This window comes from Zonotrichia albicollis, chromosome 3 (assembly GCF_047830755.1).
Source record: "Zonotrichia albicollis isolate bZonAlb1 chromosome 3, bZonAlb1.hap1, whole genome shotgun sequence".
NCBI classification, from domain to species: domain Eukaryota; kingdom Metazoa; phylum Chordata; class Aves; order Passeriformes; family Passerellidae; genus Zonotrichia; species Zonotrichia albicollis.
In genome coordinates, this window is record NC_133821.1 from 79,593,716 (window position 1) to 79,614,530 (window position 20,815).

At 36.1% G+C, this 20,815-nt stretch overlaps 1 protein-coding gene across 2 annotated transcripts in view; it reads left to right on the plus strand.

Annotated features, from left to right (window-relative positions):
• The window catches only part of CDK19 (cyclin dependent kinase 19), a 122,454-nt gene that overhangs the window by 46,381 nt on the left and 55,258 nt on the right, over positions 1 to 20,815 (plus strand). For both annotated transcript variants that reach the window (XM_074537955.1, XM_074537954.1), the window contains exons 3-4: positions 427 to 537; positions 10,620 to 10,760. In XM_074537955.1, the coding sequence (XP_074394056.1) occupies positions 427 to 537; positions 10,620 to 10,760 (252 nt within the window). The remainder of the gene's footprint in view (positions 1 to 426; positions 538 to 10,619; positions 10,761 to 20,815) is intronic.

The following is a 20,815-nucleotide window of genomic DNA, read 5'->3' on the forward strand; positions in this document are numbered from 1 at the left end:
AAAGAAAATTATTGATAATGATCAAGAACTGTGTTGTCCAGACTAAGAACTGGACCAAGCTTCATTCTGGCATCCTCAAATACTGATGTTCATCTTTGCTAAGAAAACAGTTATACTTGTGTGTAATAACTGTTTTAAAGCAAGATACTGATGAATAGGTGGGATGGGCAGTTCTGTGCTGAGTGTGGGACAGAACAGGGTAGGTAGTGATGGGCAGCTGTGATGTTAGAACAGCAGCCCATGCCACAGAGGCTGTGTATATCCTGATTTTTATGTTTGGAAGATAATGTGGTGAATCTGTGGTGTCTTTCCTTCTAGGGCCTGTTTTAGGGTTACTTGTTTGCTGTTTGACCTGTTTGGTGGTTTGTGCTGTTTGCTTTTCTTAACAAGCACAGAAGTAACAAGAGCTTCTCTGTTTCTCTGCAGCTTTTACGAGAGTTGAAGCACCCAAATGTGATTGCATTGCAGAAGGTTTTCCTTTCTCACAGTGACAGAAAGGTTTGGCTGCTGTTTGATTATGCTGAGCATGATTTGTGGGTAAGTACAGATTTCCCTGAGTATTTGAGATTGTGCAATAAGAATTTGTTCAAACTGGTGTGTATGTGATGTGCCTGCATATAGGCAGAGATGCATTAATTTCTTACTCTGTAATTAAGGGTCTAACTGATAATCCTGTTACTTTTACACTTTAAAGCTTGCCAAAGACTACATAGATTTTTTTTTTTTGAGTCAGATTGGGTTTTGAAGTGAAAAGGATTCTTCTGCAATCTTTAATTGGAGTTAAAGGAAGCATTCCTAAATTGAGATCTTCTAAAACTGTGTTTGGAAATGTATTTAATATTTTTTCCCTTTATATTGCACGTACACACACAAGAAAAAAAGAATGACTGCTTTGATGAGTCCTCTCACTGAGAGTGACTGCAAGCAACTAACTAACGTTCAATCATCTATATTTTAAACAGATAATTTGTGACAGTATGAGTGGAAATAAAATAACAAGTAAGCTAATTGGGCTTACTGATGGACACTCACTACATGGAAGAGGAGTGGAGACTTAGATGTTTGCTTTTAAGTTTCTAGCAAAGTATGATAGGATTTGGTTTAGTCTGTTGTAGAGGTGGACATCAATGATATTGTGACTTGAACTGAAAAATATTCAAGCTCCACATCTGTTGACAAGATGTGAGTTACTTGAACCTGGATTTGTGTTTAAAATGAAAGATATCAAACATGAAGTGTAACCAATATGTCTATGATTCCTTTGAAATATTGGCAAGGAGAGGAAGTGGTAATATGAATTCCAGTATTACTTTTGAAGGCTTCAGTAATACAGGTGTTGCTATTACAAATGTTAGTGACAAATTGCTCAATTTCTTCATTCTTGGCTCTTGAGCTTGTAAATGACCCAAGATTTTAATTGGACAGATAGTAAACTTAGACCTTTCAAAAAGACACTTCTGTCTCAGAACATGTAAAATCATGGTAATTTGTTCCCCTTCAAAAGTTTGAAAAGTATTTATTTCTCTTATGGGCTAGCAGGTTTGTATTTTGCAAGTTTTGTTCATCAAAGTTCAGTGGACATTGTGAGTTTGTGTATTTCACAGAACTGGTGGTAGTGATGATGAAGAGAAGTGCATCAGCTAAATCTCTGTATGACAGACTTGATTTCTGCATTAAATGAGTTCACTCATTTTATGGAACAGTCATAACAAACACATTTTACTGCTGCATTTATTGCCATGTGTTTTAAACATCTTTTTTCCTAACCTTTTCCATTTGGTTTTACTTTGGTTGTGTGGTTTTTACACTACATAGTCATTTTTCACATGATTTAACAGCTTTAGAAGAAGAATCATTGCAGTTTGATGTTCTTGCCACCCCTCCCGTATGGCTGGGTATTGGATATAATCTCAGTGAAGTTAATTATTTTCTATTATTGAAGACTGAAATGTTTGTTACAATGAGGTACTTGATGTGAACTGGTCTCCCACTTCCTAACTCTCTTTTGTTGGTTTTTTTTTTTTTTTTCCTATGGGACATGCTGCACAAGTCATTTCTCCTTTCCTGTATAATTGCCCATATTTCCTTGCTTCTTAAGCCTTTGCCAGGAATTTTTTCCTCCCTTGCATAAAGTTTGCCATGTTCAAGGCACTCTTGGTTCTGGCTTAACCTTGGTCCTCATTTCCTTTACTGTCAGCACTTCCCAAGCATCGCTCTTAATTCCCCTTTTGTCTGTTTTGCTCACTCCCAACTTTGTGTCTTTTTCCACGCTGCCTCCTACACATGGAACAGCCTCCCAATTAACGTACGTAAAGATCCTTCGCTATCCTCCTTCAAAAACCTCCTGAAAATCCACTTATTTTGTAAAGCATTTCAGTAATACCAACCACTTGTCATTCTGTCTGTGTTGTGTTGTGTTTTGCATTTCCTGTGCTTTACAGCTTGTGCCCTTTCAACTCTCTGGGGTAGAAATTTTAGTAGGGGTTTAGCACTTTTTTCTTTAATTGCTTAGCACCATGTGCTTTGCCAGCACTACATAAAGACAAAATAAGCCTATTTATCATGGATATATGAAGATTTAAGTTTTGGAATGGAAGGTGTGCTGTCACTAGAGACATGTAGATTTCCAGAGACAAATGTTTTCAAATGTAGGTAGCTTAGATTTACTTACCAAAATCAGTAAGTATGGAAACTGTTTCTGTTCAAAGTTGTTCAGGTTTTAGTAACACCTATTGGCTTCAGTGAGAAGAATAAATGCTCATCACATTCAATAATTAGATTAATTAAAATCATTATATTTTTCAGCTTCTGTACTGGAAACATTTGGCAAGAGATGAATCAACTATATCAGATGCTATGCTATTCTGTTAATTTTCTAGTACTGAAAAAAAAGTCCTGTTCTAAAGGGTTGGTGCTAATTAAACTTATTAAAAAGTTCTTCCATGGTGAGCAAGAACTTTTTTCCTACTTCTCATTTAAGTCCCAAGAATGAAACTGCTCAGATCTGAAATTTTATATTTATAATGGTCTGTAACTTCTGCTGATACCATTACCAAGGAATGTAGACACTTTGCTAATTTGAACTGCTTTAGGCAAGTATTGGTGAACACTGATTATGCTGTTCTTAACTACAAAGATAGTAATCAGTTTTAATAACTAATCCTATCAAAGATACTTTCTTTTCTTATCTCTCAAGTTACATTATACAAAACAACAGAAAACCATGAGATTACCATGGAGAATATCTAAGAATATAGGAATTCTTTTGACAAATTGATTTATAACTAGTTTCCTTTGATTACCAGAATTCTTAGTGTAATACACAGTGTTATGATTTTCTTGGCCATTTGTCTCTGCCAAAGAGAACTGGTAAAGTTCTCAGGATGTAGGATGTTAACTTTTTATTTTTAAAGGTCAGAAATTTGTTTTCTATGCCAGAGTTCCTGCTGTCTTATCAGCAAAAGAATAACTTCTTTCTTTATTGAACTTTCATGAATATTCTTTATCACCATAGTTTTATACTTCTAGACAGTATACTGCTGTCCAGAACTTTCTGCATAAAGCTAGTGCATTTAAAGACATTATTCAAATTTATATAAAATGTTTTAAATGCATGATGATTACTAAAATGGACTTCAGGAAAAGTTTGATACAAATGTCCTGGAGATGAAGTTTTTTTGTCAATCTAGTTGCTTTTAGCCACTGTAGAGGTTACAATATTTAAACTTTTCTTTTGTTCCCTTTAAAAGCAGATTTCTAATATTGAAAGTATTTCCTAAAGCACATGTTTTTAGTACCACAGATAAACACACATTTGATGACTTCAATTTCATAGTCTCTATACTTTAAGCAGGATTTTTGATTCTAACCAACATTTTTATTATAATTTAAAAAAAACCTTTTTGTATTCACAGGTTATTTATATACCTTTTCCTAGTTATGGTACAGAGTTAATTCCCAGACTCATTTAGTATGTCTGTATAAAGTCAAATTTTTACAATCCCCTTTTCTGGAAATATATGTTGTAATTTAAATGAGAAGCTTCTGGATGGGTTTGATCTCATTCTGAAAAAGGGTGACATTTTTATCATAGTAAAAATGTGTTAAATGTGTTTTATAGCAACAAAAACCACTTCTGGTTCTTAATAAGTACATAAATAATTAACTATCATTTGGTAATATTGAATGTGATGATACATTCAGTATCCCAGACCAGTTAAACCATGATCTTTGAATTTTTTAGGTTTGATTGTTTCTCTCTTACTATTATATTCCAGTGATCTCTAACAACTAAATCCTTGGCAACAAATGCTACTGAGAAACTGAATAAATGAGTAAATGCTACTGAGAAATGGAGTAAAATTAATCTTGGAATTCTTGTTGATAATAATAAAAAATATATAAGCAAGACTGGCTTTGTTTTATATGAATTACTTGTTATGTATATGTTCTGCTTTTAAAAAATGTAGGGTAGAGATTATTAGTACAGTCATGAGTACCTAAAAATAATCATGATAATGGAAAGGAGAAACTATTCTTCCCATGTGTGAATTTCATAGTACTACTTGATGCTCTCAATCTAGAAATAAATATACTTAATTTCAGCTAACAACATTTTGAATCATCTTTCATTATAGATGAAATTTGGAGCGTGTTGCATACTGATGTGTACAATAAACTTGTACATTTGTTTAATCACATGAATTTTGTCTAACAGCTGAGTTTTAACATATTCCTTAAATATGGTATCATCAGTTAGAATTCTTTCTTCAACAGGCCTCAGTTTAGCTCTTAATCATAAGTATAATTCAGATGATAGTTGATGACAAATATCTTTATATACATAAAAATACTTTTCTCAGTGTAATGTTTTTTAATATTTTGATTTTCTAAGCCATGTATACACTTCTGGTGTAATTCAGGTGATTTTGCCAGGTGGTTTTTCATGCAGTCTTCTCTCTTGTATACGTATGAGTAGAGGCTGGAATAAGAATATAAGGTTTGTGGAGACACAAGGGAATGGGCTGGCATAGGTCTTTGTCATGATTGATTCCTTCCAAGTGAAATGGATGGGGTTTTTTGCCCGTCGAAGTCATGGTTGGATTTCTTGCAGAGGGCAGTGCCATTCCTTGACTGTAGCTCTTTGTCATAGTCTCAAAACATACACTTGCTTTTTCTGCCAGACTTGTATGAATTTGAGGGTAGTTTATATGGACTCATTTTCTGCACCACAGAGCGTGAGAAGTGGAGGAAACAACAGGTAGGAGCAGGCCTCAAAACAAAGGCAATGTTCAAAAGCATAAGTGTGTGAAAAACTAAAGTGAACAGAGTGGTGTGTTTTGCTTTTATGTGTACTGAAAGGGTAGCTGAATTCTGATGATTTTTGTTAAACCTTGTATAAAGTTATTTTGCAATAATTTGGGCTGAAAGATACTATAAGACCTAGAAAGATGCGGGCAAAACCTAGAAAAACTATTTGGGATCTGTTTGAGGAGATGTGTTATATGGGATGTGTTTGATCTGTGTTTCAAAGCTTAGATATTTAAAGCAAGCTGGCATTAGCAAAAGTTGATGTATTAAAGTTCCTTTCCCTGTTACTAAAAATGTTCACCTCTTGTCGCTTGGAATAGGGTCTTTCATTAGGCAGTTTGATTAATGACATTTTAAAGGAGATACTGATGATGGCCATGCACTGGCAGCATTTAGAGGGAACAAGCATGCTTTTTTCCCCTTCTCTTTTGAAGGACAGTTTATGTTAATTGCTGGAATGTTTCCAAAATTGGAAACTAAAGTGGTAGCTCTAGAGGTAGTTCTATCCACTTCTGTTTTGATTTTATTTTATTTCACTTGTAATAAGTACATTGACCAAATTTTCTTAGTTTCTAAAACTATGATATCTGAAATGAATCGTAAGTGTAGGCATATCAAACTATGATTTATTTTTGGAACATTGGGTGTTTGCTTTCTCTTTTTGAAAATCATGGAAACATGATTAGTTTTTATGCCACCTTAAGATTTTGATTTGTTCTTTCATATCCTTTTTGAATGCTTTACATTTACCCTAAGTGTAGTATTTTGAGGTAGTTTTGTGTTAAAAATGAGACTGGAAGCAGTATAAAATAAATCCTCTTGGCCTTAGTACAGATTTTACATGTATCCAAGCTTCCCTCTCCTCAATATTAAAATGTAACTTTACTTTTTATTGGCACATTGACATAATTCTGTTTTGTTCTCAAAGGCTGGATTAGGGATTGGATAGAATGCAGAGTTTTTGCTGAAGCGTGGGAGCACAAGCAGTTTGCTTCAGCAGGGAGAGGCATCTGCATTGGCATGATTGCTTTTCAGTTTGAAGGAGATGCATGTGATTTTCAGCAAGCTTTGCCTTAAGCAGTAGAACTCAAGCAGTCAGGTTTTCTAGAGGCTTGTGTCTATTGATTATCTCATGTGTGTTGAGGTGGGAATTCACTGTAACTTCATTTAGTCAGACGTGCATGAAATCCCTCTGTTAGCTGGCTTCCTAGTTTTGGGAAAAGTTTCTAGGTCCAGCTTGTTTGTTTGCTTGTTTTAACCTCTGTCACACTGAACAGCAGTTCTTGGAATTGGGAATGGGATAACACAAACACAGATTTGGAAGCAGACTAAAGTTAGGATCTTATTGAATGCTCACTTAACTGTTGGATAAATCCTAGGGATTTTAGTTTGCTCTGTGTTGTTATGCATTATGTTTGCCTTGTTTGTGGTGGAGAATTTAGAAAATGCACATAGTTCTTCACCAGCCAGCTTTCAAAGCAATTTGAATGCACTAGGTAACATAGAAGAAGGCAGTCAAACTCCTAGATTGAATATTGGTTATTTCCAAATGGCTAGCTCTGTTTCTCCTCTTCATTTTTTATCATTTATATGGTCTTGCCTTTGTAAGAGCTAAAATCATCTTACTGAAATAATGTGGTTCATCCAGTTTTCCTTGCAATTTTATTACATTTTTAAAGTTGAAAATTGGGACTAAGCAGTTAGTAAGTAAAACCCATAGTCCCAGATATTGCAAGCAGCAAATTATACCTTCCTTGCTTTCCTGGACTTCCATTGAATATGTACTTTAATGCTGGTCAGTGAAGTATTAATTTAATTTAGAATAAGGACTTAAAATCACTTCTATGACGTTGCTGTCTTGTTTAAATTAAAAGCAAAATTTGTACAAGCAATAGAAAATTTTTACTTTATATTTAATAGTGAATACCTAATTGGCTCACACCATTTTTGGAATCCAGTCAGTTGGCAGCGTGTTTTTAAGGTTTAAGAATCAGAAATATGGATGCACAGAAAGGGAAAATGGCTGCTTTTGCTGAATAGATTTCAATATTGTTTGGAATTATGTTTATCTCTTATGACTTAGGTTTTTCTTTTGTTTTGAAAGATTTTAAGTATATTAGAAGAGAGCTTGCAGTGTTCTAATGAAGTAATTAAAATGAATTTATGTCTGCATGACATTGTTGATGGGTTTCTGTTCTGTAGCGTGCAACTGGTATAGTGTGGACTGACAAGAACTTTCCTCATTAATTTTGCCGAATGTTGCTGGGTGTTTTCCAGCTTTTTTGGCCAGGTGGTCTGTCAGGATATGTGAGTTATCTTTAAGGAGGTGCACTGGAAAAAGATATGCAGAATACTGAAACTTTTTGAAGCTCTGCTTATTGTCTTGTTACAAACATGTCTCTGACTTGCCTGGATTGTGGGAGTCCTCATGTTTTGTCCTTAATGGCCAAAGAACTTGAGTATACCTAAAGTTTACAAACTGCGGTGTCCAAGTGCACTTCATGCTTCCTAGAGAGAGAGGCACAACGTGCTTCATACCTGTCATGGTTCAGATTTATACTCAACTCACAGGTTAGTTTTAATTTTGTGCTATTCAGAAAAAAGATATATTGAATGAGAGAAGTGTAGTTTTGAAGTCTAGTAGTTAATCCAGTTTTCTGGGAAGTGCAGGCTGTAATTCCTGTAAATTATTCCATGCCTTTTTTAGGTCTCAGGCTCTGGCTGTTATGTGCTGTACTTGAAGTAGAGTCTGTTTGCTCTTCTATTTCTTAGATAGACACTGCCATTAAAATTGCTGTTTAGTGTTTGTTAGGTGCATTGTTCTTTGTTCATATGGCTAGTTGCTTACAAGAAATTGGATGAACTATTTTTTAGGCATTTTTTCAGTGTAGGGCTTGGTCACAAACACTGTGGACTCATTCCAGTGTCATGGGGCAAATCTAGCTTTTCAGTTCCCTACACTACTTGGTCCTGCAGTATATTTTTAGCTTTTGTTCAGTTCTCTAAACTGTGATGGTTGTGATCTTTTGGATATAAACTTCCATAGAGTAAGCTGGCAACAACAGGTTTTATTTGCTTTTGCAGGAAATTGGATTTCACCTAGTGGTGATATTGCTTGCTTCAAGCAAAACTATCCATTTTTATTCACTTCTGCAATTCAATAACCCTTTCAAGAAAGGAGCTTGTTTCCTTAGCCTTTCTAACTGGGAGCCAAATGGGAGGGGCAGGGACAGAAATCCAGTGGCATCAACCTGGTAGTGTCTCACTCCCCACTTACCCGAGCATCTGAGGCAGAGCCAGAGGCAGATGTGTTGTTCCTTGGCAACACATCTGGGCTTAATTGTGTCCTATTCTGTCTCATGAGACTCCTTCATTTTCTCTGTGCCTAAGGACTAATGTTTTGTGTAGGTAGTAGATGATTTTTAGATGGGTGTAGAAATCCCTTCTAGTGATTACATGCACCTTGAAAAAGGGCAGGACTGGATTTATAGGCCTCTGAGTATGACCTTTGCCTGTTGGTTCCTCTCTATTTTTCCTTTTTCATTTCCTGCATTAATAAATATCCTAATTTGTGAGTTTATGCTATCATTACTGCTTTATAAATCATATTGTAATTACACATGAAGGTTGCTATCTGGTGAGCATTTTGTAGTACTAGGGACTCCTAGTTGAAGTTAAGAGACCGAATCTTCTTGTGACATCACAAGAAAAAAATTTCTAAGGAAATAATCCCTTAAAGCATTTCAATATAGTTTCCAGAGTGATTGCACAACTAAGGATCAGGTACAAAGAGCTTATCTTGTTTATTGATCCTCATGAGTATATTAAAAACCGACAATCCTGTAAATTTCTACTGCTTTTTAGTCCAAAGCCATAAATACTGTACATTTACTAGTGGAAGGCTCTGTGGGAACATTGTTGGTCGGGAGTAAGCAGGCTGTTTTGATTCATTTGGTGTTTTCTGCCTTTCATACTTCTCTTTAAACACTACTGAATACACTTTTGCTAAGCACACTTTGACAGTGGCTAAAATACTGGTGACAGCCAGAGTTAGCATTTACCATGGGTAAACATTCACTCATTACCATTGTCATTGGGAGCAGTAGTGACAAACTGGGTGGGGAGTGGGGATGGTGGAGGAGGGAGCCATGGTCTAATTAAAGCACAGCCTTTGGTTACCTTTTTAACCTGGGAAGGGAGAAGATCTTCAGCTAGACAAACCCTTTTTTAAAAATTGGGTAATTAATAGTCCTACTCTAGCATTTTGTATTGTTTTCAGTAAAAATGCGAAGTGCCTTTATCATTTCCACCTTTCAAAAGACACATAATTGAAAACTATTTTGTTACTTGAGGTGCTTCATTGAATTGCCTTCAAAAAGGAGATTTTTTTTTTCCCCCCATCTGAATGACCATATATTAAGATTGGATTTGTGCCCTGCATAGTCCCATCTTTCCAAGGATTGAAAAGGCAGAATGGCCTGACTCTAGTTTATTTCTTGTAGCAAAACCAGACCTAACCCATCATCTCCACATTGATCTTAGAATTAATAGTTTGACTATTTAATGATCTCTCAGCAATCTTTCAAATTTTTTTTTCATTCCTTCAACTAATACTGGGGTCGTTTACTGCATTCTCTGGTTTCAAGTGGTGTTTGTCCTCTAGTGGGCAGACTGACTTCTGTAATCCAAGAGCCACCAGCTTGTTATCATCAGTGAAGTATGCAACCATAAATTGGGAGCAAGAAGATAACAATTTTTAGATGTTTGAACATGATCTCACTCAAATGTTGTGATATGGGGTTTTTGGAGTTATACTTTCCCCCTTGAAATATTTATTAAGATATTTATTTAATCTGTCTACTGGGATTCTGATTTTGGGAGGAATAGTAGTTGCAACTATGCTAGCCTGGGTGTTTTTGAAGAGGAGGAGGCAAAGTCTCTATGAAAGCAAAGAGCATGGTCCTTTTTCTGGTGGATACTCCTGGTTTGAAAGGTTCTGGTCTAGCTGCCAAGGGTAAGAGGATGCCATGTAGAAGGGAGGAAGGATAATGTCTAAGACCTTTTACTGGAGGTAAGTAGCCAGTATTTAGATATTCACAAAAACTTCACAGCTGTTCTTTGAAGCAACTCAGAGAATAAAAACAATTTTAGGAGAATTGTGAGTGCATCACTATTACTTTAATTCCAGAGTTCAACTTTGTATCTCATTCCATTATTTAGCGTTAGTAGTTAAAATAGCCCAAAACACCCAATCTTCTCACCTATCTATCACCTAACTTTCTTCATGTTTCTACTTGTTTTATTTCTAGCATATTATCAAGTTTCACCGTGCCTCCAAAGCAAATAAAAAGCCCATGCAGTTGCCAAGATCTATGGTTAAATCCCTCCTCTACCAGATCCTCGATGGAATCCATTACCTCCATGCAAACTGGGTGCTTCACAGAGACCTGGTAAGTGTGGCATGTGACACCTGCCCCAGAGCGCTCCACGTGCGTGTCATTGGGGAGGACAAGAAAAGCCCTGTTCGTAATCTGGCGTATCGATCCCTACAGCTCTTCCTGTTATTGTTGCAGCAGCCCAGTTGTGACTTTAAACATGAAAACAAACTATGCTTTCACATTGTTTTTATCTGAGTCATCTGAGCTCGGACAATGATGCCAGATCCGGTAAAGGGATTGCCGATATCAATATCCAAAAACAGTACGTGAGACAGCTGATACATGTTGGGTGAACATTCTTACAACTTTTCACGACTTTGAAAAGGCATCTAAATAGGAGAGTGATTGATACCCTTTTACATTGTTTGGCTTACGTGCAACTTAGCATAAAAGCTAGTGAAAGAGTAGTTTTTCATGCAGTATTTCTTTTCCATGTGGTATTTTTTCTGACCGTGGGAAGAGAACTATAAAAGAGTTATCATCTTGAAGTTTCTCATGACCTGGAGTAGCTCTTGAAGTTGATTACAGATTACAAGGGCAGCCAGTTGCCTTGTCTTAGTTCCCCTTTTCCCCTTAAAAGTTTTCCATCGCTCCTCATAATTATGTGAAGTGCTACCGTGGTTTATGAAAAGAATGCTAATACAGGTGTTTTAGCTGTAGAATGCTTCCACTTGCATTCTAACTAGAATGTTTGGCATGAAGCGATGTGATGGTTAATATGCCAAACAACGCTCTTAGGTATGGTAGTCTGTGTATAAAGTCACTGCTTTTATTTTGGTTATTTTTGGTTTTTCATAATTGCCCCAGCATGTCAAAATAAGGCTATCTGTCCAGAAACTTAGTCACTTATTGTTCTTGAGTTTTTAATAGTAAGTAGGGACTTTGATTAATCTTTGTTTGTAGACCAAATTTTTTTCTAATAATAGGTAAAAAGTAAGGCAGGCCTGCAATACAAGTCACAAACATTTTCTGAACTGAATTTTATTTAATTTTTTTGTAATACCTAACAACAGTGGCTAGAATGGGTTTCAGTTTTCATTATGGAATTTTTTTTTAACTCTGTTCCTTGGTTGTTTATCGTTGTTTTTTCTGTTAAATTCCAGATGTTAGTATATTTGGGGAGGGATGGGGGGTATGGTTTGCCTTTGGAATAGTAGCCAGGACCAAAAAAAACAGGAAGCATGTACAACTCATTTTCATTTTACAATTACTGCTTTGCTAAAGAGTCAGATGCTGCTTTGGCTAAGTGCTCAGCTGTGATTAGCTCCAGCTTGAGAAGTAACACCTGGAAAGTCTATATCCAGCTCTAAGGGAGACACACCTCTTCATGGAACTGTTAATTACATATACACTTAAATGCCATACATGAACTCGTTATTTTGATAGGAAATACGAGATGGTATTTAAGATAATAAATGGTATTTAAGATAATAACAACAAATAGCCTTGAGAACTTTCTTGCTGGTGTTATTTTCAGCCTGCAGCACCAGGTGTTTTGTGTGACTGGTGCTGCTGCTTTGCAGTTCTTACCTGTTGCTGATGACTTGCAGCAAAGCTGTTGTCTAAAGTCCTTGTCTTTTCTTTTGGAATGTTGGGAGATGATGGTTTCCACTGTGAAAAAGACTATATTTTTTGGTTCTGAAATGATAGTGCTTGAATGATGTTAGCATTATTGAGAAGAGAGAAGAATAGTAATTTGTCAAGTCTTAGTGTGTTCTTGGTCTGCAAATAAATGTAAGCTAATGGATTCTAGGATGCCTCAGTAAGACAAAGGAAACCATTTCAAAAATTTCTTTGATATGCTAATGATTTAAAAGTGTAATCAGAATCCTTTGCCTTTTAAAATTTTTTTCTGGATTTCTGAAGAATTCAGGTACTTCAAATAGTTATATCTTGACCATGGTAAGAAAAAAAATGTTATTCTGGATGTGTCCTTGTGTCTGCACTTGAAATTAGAGGTTAATATAACTAGCAACCAATTTAAATCCTGGATTAACCAAGATTTTTTATTTATCTGTAATTTTTATTTGTATGCTTGTGCTTGTAATTTTTGCTACTAAGAATGATACTCAGATAGAATTTCACTGGCATCAGTTTCTTGCATAATACATAAATACCAGCTCCTTAGTGTCTTCTTATAATGTGGAACAGTTTTTCTGGTGGTTTTCTCTTAACTGTTTGAATTTACAGCTGCTGGAAAAAATATTTTTCTATGTTATGTAAACCAAGTTTTGCATCAAAACACCTTGTACTTTCTTGGTTTAATATAACTCTGTTCTTACTATTTTTAACCTCTATTTGGATGAAGACCAAAAATGGTGACATCCATAAAAGTCATGTTATGTTTATTTCATTGCTCAATAAAATTAGATTCTCTGAGAATATTTATCATAATATTAGTAAAATCCCCCTGAGCCATGGAAATTACCTCTGTAATTTATTTAACAAATGTTGTTGTGAAAAACCAGAAACCTGGGAGGTTAAGTATTTGCTTAGAGGTATTTGAAGAACATTGTTTAAATCTTAATTTACTACTGCCTTAAATCAGAGGTTTTTGAAGAAGCTGGAATACCAAATTCATTGCTTAAAAACCTTAGAATTACTAAGATATTTTTTGGTTAAATCATTTCTAAGATCAGCTGTAGCAGGCAAGTCCATCACAGGGTGATAAAAGTGGTGAACAATGTGAACTTGCCATGTGTCCTTTCCTTGGCCTGAGCTCATGGATGGCTGTTACCACAAGGATACAGTCTCCTTCCTCTCTTCACTGCCTGGCAGGGGACACTCACCTGGCTCCTGGTGAGCTCATTCAGGGAGTTAAACCCACACCAAGTGTCACAGGAAGATTTTCACCTGCAGAGCTTGTTTTTTGCAGGGTTAGGTCCCAGAGGCTTAGAGGGGTGTGCAGAGGCAGCGTGAGGCAGGAGGTGGTGGCAGAAAGCTCAACAGAGGCCATTCAGCATCACCTGTCATTAGATCTGGTTATTTTATTGTTAAAATGCACTATTTTGATTCTTAAGAGGGAGTGCAGGTGTTCTTATAAGATTAAATTGGTGAAACTTTGTAATGCAAGACTTAAAGCAGTTTAAGGTGGCCAATGCAAGTTCAGTTTAAGGAAAGTGCTCAAATTGAGGCAAACACCAAATAGACTTGTACTCATGCTTCAAGAAATTGGAAACTAATTTAGTGTTGTGCATCTTTCAATTGTTTGTAGTATTTGGGTTATTTTGAGTCTGGCTTTTGTATCCTGAGAGTAGCTGTAAGGTGCTAAGCTACATTCTAGGTATTTTTTTTAAGCTAAGCTCTTAATTTCTCTCAGTTAAAAACCATTCAGCCTTTTTGGCATGGTTCAAACAAGTATAGACTATGGGACAGAAACACTGCGTTACTGATTTCTTTGAATAGCCTTGTGTCGGTTTATACACCTTGGAATTGCCTTAAGTCTGTGAAAATCCATACATTTGTTTTCCTGTGAGCCCCTTTGGGTGAGATTTTGCTGTTGAATTGCATGTCATTGGGCAATGATAATTTTACCTTCTCAACATAGCAGTGCTCCTGAAAGCTGTGTGCAAGAGGAGGGAGGATTTGCTGGCTTTGCTAGCTGCTGGAGTGTTTCATTATGAACAAAAGGTTAATAGAGATAGATATTGGAGAAAAAAACCCTTTGAGTATTATGGTCTTGGCTTTTTAAAATACTCTATATGCACTGTGGGCTGTCTGCTTAAAGGGGGTCTAACCAGTGCTCCTCCATACCTTGAAGTAAGAGCAAGCACTTGAAGTACACTCTTTCAGTGTGTTCTGAGGTCTTTGTCCCCTCCTCTCCTAGAAGGGAAATATTTAGATTATACAGGAATGTTCAGCAAAGGTCTTAGTTTGCCCAGATGTCAAAAAATTGAGATCTTCGATATAGTGTTTGCAATGTCTGTTCATGTTAGCAACTGAAAGGATTTGAGCACTTTCTTGTTCTAGCAATTCTTTTGTAGATTAGTTGCTTAAGGTCAAAAGCAGATAGAGACCATATCCTTTATAACCTGATAAAAGCAATTTCTATTTTCCTGAAGGGAGGTGTTATCTGTGGGATGTTTGAAGTGCACAGAATTCAAATGAAGAAATTAATTTAAGATTCCACTTACATACCTTGAGCATTTCTTTAGACTACTGCTTAATATTAAAACGACTGGTTAAAAAATGAGTGTTGGAAATCAAACTCAGCAGAGAAATGCGGATTTTTTCTTCCCCTCCCCAGGGAGTTAAATGGTTGCTCTAAGGATTCTGAAATAGAAAACTTGCTTGTGATGGTCATAGAAAGTAACTTTTTAAAATGAGCAGTTGTTTAAGTGTTTTTATTTTATAAACATTAATCTGGGCGCATCTATGCCTGTGTGGGGTTTTCTCAGTGTAACCCGTTCTCTCCAACCTTTTCACTCTAATTTCACTAATTCACTAAGGAGAGCGAGGAGGAATCCAGTTGAGGTAAAGACTTTGCTACTGGTTTCCTATATTCAGCTTTTTTTATTACCATCTCCGTCTATTCAAGAAGGATAAAATAATACCTGTGTTCTGTAGTTTGTTTCACTATGTCATCTGTATTGGGAGAGGCTATTTTCATTGTGTGCTTAAGCTAAGCGGTTTCTGTTTCTTTATGGAGTGGATTAAGAAGGATCTGTGTGCTTCTCCCACCTTCAGAATTTATGGAGAGCTAATCTGGGCATTTTTGGTGAAAGGACATATCAGAAAATTGAGGCTGACATAATTTTGACTCCGCATGTCTGTCTGTATAGTAAATATCTATATGCAGCCTTTTGGGTGCTCAGATATGTGTGCGCTTGGATTCTGGCATCTTAACAATACCCTGGATACCCAGCTGGTGTAGGAACAGGAAGCCAAGGGGGAATTTTGAGCAGAGCCAAGAGATGCTTGTGTGGTGTGTGGCTCCAGCTGGCCGTGATTGCACTCAGGGCAGGCTGTCTTCTCCATGGTCCTGCTCCACATCTCTTGTGGAACTGTGCAGAGTGTTCAGTGCAGTATTGCTGTCTCTCTGGGTTTTCTGGAAACTGCAGCCATCTGGAACCTGGGTTTTCTCTGTCAGAAGTAAAGCACAAAGAGAAAGCCCAAAATGGAGTGGTCAAACAAATAATTTTCTGTGGCAGTCTGCAGCTTCTGTCTCCATACAAGCACAGCCTATTCAGAAATGATTGAACTAAATGGGTTTTCATCCTCTAACTCTGATAATTTATGGGGTTTTAAAAAAAAATATTTTTGTTTATTCAAAATAAGTATTTTAAATGACCTATCACAATGTTTCTGTAGAATAACAACATTTTAGTACCTTTTCAGTAATTCAATTATATTAAGTTTAATAAAGCTCTAACAGTTTTCAGGCTTTTAGTTGATTGACTTTTAGTTTAGGAAAAAACCCATATAATTTTCTCATAGTAATCCTTTTCTAGTCAGCATGTACATATGGAGTCTCTTACCATGGACCTATACCTGAACTCTGCTCTAAAACTTTGCTCCCACATTACACAACTCACTTAACCTGTCTTTGCCTCTGTTTCCCAATCTGTTACCTATTTATGGGTCTATTTCGTAGCTCACTGCTTAATGTGTTATGGAATTGATTTAGTATGGTATGGCTTATATAGGTGACTTATTTTTGCTGTGTGATGCTCTTCTTCTAAAAATAAAAATAATTGCATGTTGTTTGAAGGCACCATAGGACTTAAAACTATGTTATATAGATATTCACTTTTTGCTTCTGCTTTTATGCTTTCATTTCAAAGCCTTTGATAAATAAATGCTTATTATTACTAGTTTATATCACTTAAATATTTCCCCCACTTCCTCCCTGTGCCTTCCCAAGATTTTCCAGTAAATTATTAGAAAAGTTATGCAAAAAGCAGCAGCACTGAAGTGGCTTTTAAATTTCTCATGTGCATTTTGCTATGCAAGCAGACTGTGGGTTTGAAAAATAAAATGTAAATGGATGAGTGTGGGAAACTCCCCTTTTACTAGCAATTCTAAAATGGGATTTTTATGTGCTGATATCAAAAGTAAATTTAGGTCCGGGTTCATGCATCCCTCTCTTGACAGGCAGCTGCTGTGTCGGAATGTAGAACTGTTGGGTCCTGCCTTCTGCCAGTAATTTTGTACTGGCTTGAAAAGCTGCTTGGCCCTGTTGCACCCATTTGAGCAAGCACATGACTCCTGTAAATAAATATCAAGTCAACCTGTCTACCAGTTTCTTTAAACTTTTCAAACCCACTGTAATTGTAATCCCACCATTCTGTGCCATCGTGTGTGTGTGTGTGCATGGGAAGGGTGCAGGAATATGTCCGGACATGCACTCCTCACTTGTATTCTTCCCAAGCTGTGTTTGGGTTCAGGACTCCAATCATTTATTTTTCCATCTGCATGATCTCTTTGGGATGGAGGACACTTTCCACAGTGTCAGAGAACCCTGTGAATCATCATACTCAACTTGCAGATTTCCCAAAAGAAAGAAAATGCAGGCTAAACCCACATATTTCAAGAAATAAGACTCCATTGATGACTTTAGAAAGTGACTTGAATTTACTAACTGAAAGGTCAACACATTTTTCTTCTTTCATATCTGGTTACAGTGAAGATAAATTCTTTTATTTATTAGTGAGGAAAAGGCAGTACGTAGGTGCCTATACATGTATCTCTGCATGCTTCTAGATAGGTAAATCAACCAGAAATTTTACACATTGATTAACAAACTGAGTTTTATCAGCATATCCTTTTATCTTTTTTTTTTTTTTTAATCTTAAGCATATATTGAGGGCACCTCTTAAAAATGGTGCATTTCTCATTACTTGAAACTTTGCTGTTGTCCTTCAGTCGTAAAAACTAATCTTTACATGATTTAAAAAAGTATGCGAAGACGTGCAGATCGTTACCTGTGTTGTGTACGTGGAAACCGCAATTTTTCCATGGCTGACTAATGCATACCTTTTGGTTTGTGGCAAGAGTATTAAGATGTTTGTAGATTAATTTTTACTAATAAAAATAATTATGGTTGAAGAGAAATGCTTTACCTCAGGTTCTGAAACAAGCTTATGCTCATAAAACTCTGACTGGATATAAATTCAGATGAGTCAGAAGAAACAAAGGGACTGGTTTAATGTTCTTTTGGCTGCGTTTTGCTGCTAAAGTCAACAGATGACATACGGCATGTGAACTTATCTCTTTCCCTGAGATGGAAAAAGGGTGACAAGGAAGTGAAACTATTAAAATAATTTTAGAATTTAGTTTTCTTTCCTGATACAGAATAAACAGATTGAAAACGTCATCTTTTCTAATAGTCCCAGTTTAGCTTACCATCTGCCATAAGGAGGTTTCTAGTAAATACGTGATGTATTTTAGCTTACTGTTGTAGCAGGCTGTTTAGAGTGAGCAAACTGAGTTTTGCCTTCTAAATAAAAATGCAAATGTTAGAAGCTGCTTTTAGAAGTTTTTCTTTTATAAAATACTACTGCTTTTTTTTTTTTTTTCTCTGTTGGAGAAAGTATCCTTGGGGTGATGGGATTGGCTGCCATTTCATTTATGGAATTATTTCTGTTTGGACTCGTTACCTCTTCTGAATAAGGGCACAAGAGGTTGGCATCATGTTGTTTTATAGTAATAGAAATTAGTGACACTTAAGAAAAGTATGTTACAATCAGTGAATACAACTCATGTAACAACTTATACTCAAGAAAAAAAAGAAAAAAGGCATTTTTTTCTCCATGTTGCTTGCCATCTTGTGCTTTCTCATGTGCATTTCTTGTCATTTGCAAATATGCTGTAGTTATTGCTACTCTACTAAGCAGTTGCAGTAACATTGTAGATTGTCTTGCATTTAAATGAAGCATCTTTGATTAGTGATCCAGGAAGCTGCAGTGACTAGCAAAGGATGTTAGCTTATTTCTTATATTACTACATGTGAACTTTGTCAAAGAAGCTGGCTGTGCTGCAGAAAATGACTGATCAGCTGGTGTTTCCCAGATGGCTTCTCTCAGGACCTCTGTCTTCTCCAACCTCCATGCTGCCTGGAAATGCTTCAGGAATCACTGACTTTATGGTAGCTCTTAAGACCGAATACTGCAGTTATGTCACTTAAAACAAAGGAAATTCTTTGCATAATTTGTCAAGTGACCCTACTGTGTGAAGTGGTCCTCTCAGAAACTGGGCATTAGGCCTTCAGATTCATCTTTAGGGAGGATTCTGAATTTCACATAAGGCCATCTTGAAATTAAAATTTCAAGACATTTTATTTTTTTTTAATACAGGAACAGTTCCTTCAAGATATCTGGACCACTGGTAAACTACTTATATTATTCTGTCACTTCTTTTAACAGTGAAGCAGCAAAGCTTTCGAGACAAAAGGCTTCTCACAGTGCAAGTAATCAAACACACAATTTTCTGAATACCAAACCTCAGTACTAACAGAATTTTTTCAACTGCTGATCTCTGTTGTTTTCCTTCCCTCTGGAAGCTAAAGCCCATGTGAATATGACAGTTGTTTTGACAGACCCCATTCCACTTTGTTCAGCACCTCAGTGGTGTTAGAGCACAGTTCACCTTCTGGTTTCCTCTGAGTGGCTTGTAGAAGCACTTCCAAGCAGTTCAGTAACTTTTGTGTGCTACTATGTAAAGTAGTTGAAAACTCTGTGGAAATTCTTTTATTCTGTGTAAGTTAGCTGGTGGCATCTGAAAAATGTTCTTTATATTGGACTTAATTATATTTTCCTGCAACCCCTACCTCCCACTCCTAAGCTAGCCCTCCATCTGTGACATTTGGGCTCCTACTGCTGTAATAATCTTTGAACATAAGTTGAGGTTATTTTTCTATTAGTTTATTTCTACTTAACCAATTCTGGTATGTTGGGGATAGTGTTTGTAGGTTTTTTTTGGCTGAAGTATTTTACCTAACCAAAAAAAATAGTCATAAAAATGAAGTCAGATTGTACTAGGATTTTATGCCTGCTTGTTTTGCTAGTTTAAATATTGAGCCCAAATCCCAAAATTTAGCATGGTAATGTTCTGTGTAGCTGGTGTTCTTAAACATAACTAATGAAAAATAAAATTCCGTAGCCAATATTTTGCATTCCTGAAAATCCTCTTGGAATGGGGGATTTCAGCTACTCAAGCCATTTTGTTTTACACTGTAGTTGTTGCCAAAGAAGATTTTTCATAAGTGTGTCTTCTGTTCTGCATTCTTCTCTAATCCATGAAATGCACTTGTACGTTTTTACTTTGATTTACCTTTCAAGTAGTTACTTTTGAGGTAATGGTTGTGGATGATGACTGTTAGAATTATTAAATAAATGCAAACTCCAGTAGGACACATTTTAATGAACTGATGCTGATTTTTAATGCTATAAAAACTGGTTTTTTGGCTGTTTAACTGTGAGTTAATGATTAGCTATTTGCCAGCTCAGATGAAATACAATTTCTTAAATAAGATGTTTAAAGTTTGGTTTGTTTCTTGACATTGAGTGTGAATCATAGTCTCAACCCTAAAACTGTTAATCAAGTAAATATTAATTTGAATTCTTGATAGCTAAACCAAATAGAATTCCAGACCCATTTAGGTTTTGGGTAAGGCATGTGCTTGAAATTCTGGTTATAGCTGGATAATATAATACATTTTCAGTAGCTTCTTAGCAATTTTGCTGTCAGCAAATGTATTTGCTGTTTGGCTGCTGTTCTTTTCTAGGATGCAGGATTTACTTGAAGTTTGTTTCTCTGTGCACATTTCCTTGCTCTGGTGGGGAGCTCTTCTTTGGTGCCAGTTTCCATAGTGCATTGTGAAGAGCTTGCAGTAACAGTAAACCGTTTAGTAACCTAAAAGTCATCTTTTCCATTTACCAGAAGAGAGCCTGAGTGTATATTGCAAGTGGTTTAGTATGTTTGAAAAAATGTGAGGTCAAGCTGTTTTCTTGTTTATCTCATTTTGAGATCTTTTTTTCCTTCTGCAATGTGAAGTTTTGATTCTTATTTTTTCCCCTCTCTATAGGGATATGTGTTCCTATTCCTTTACACTCCTTTTTAAATTCCTT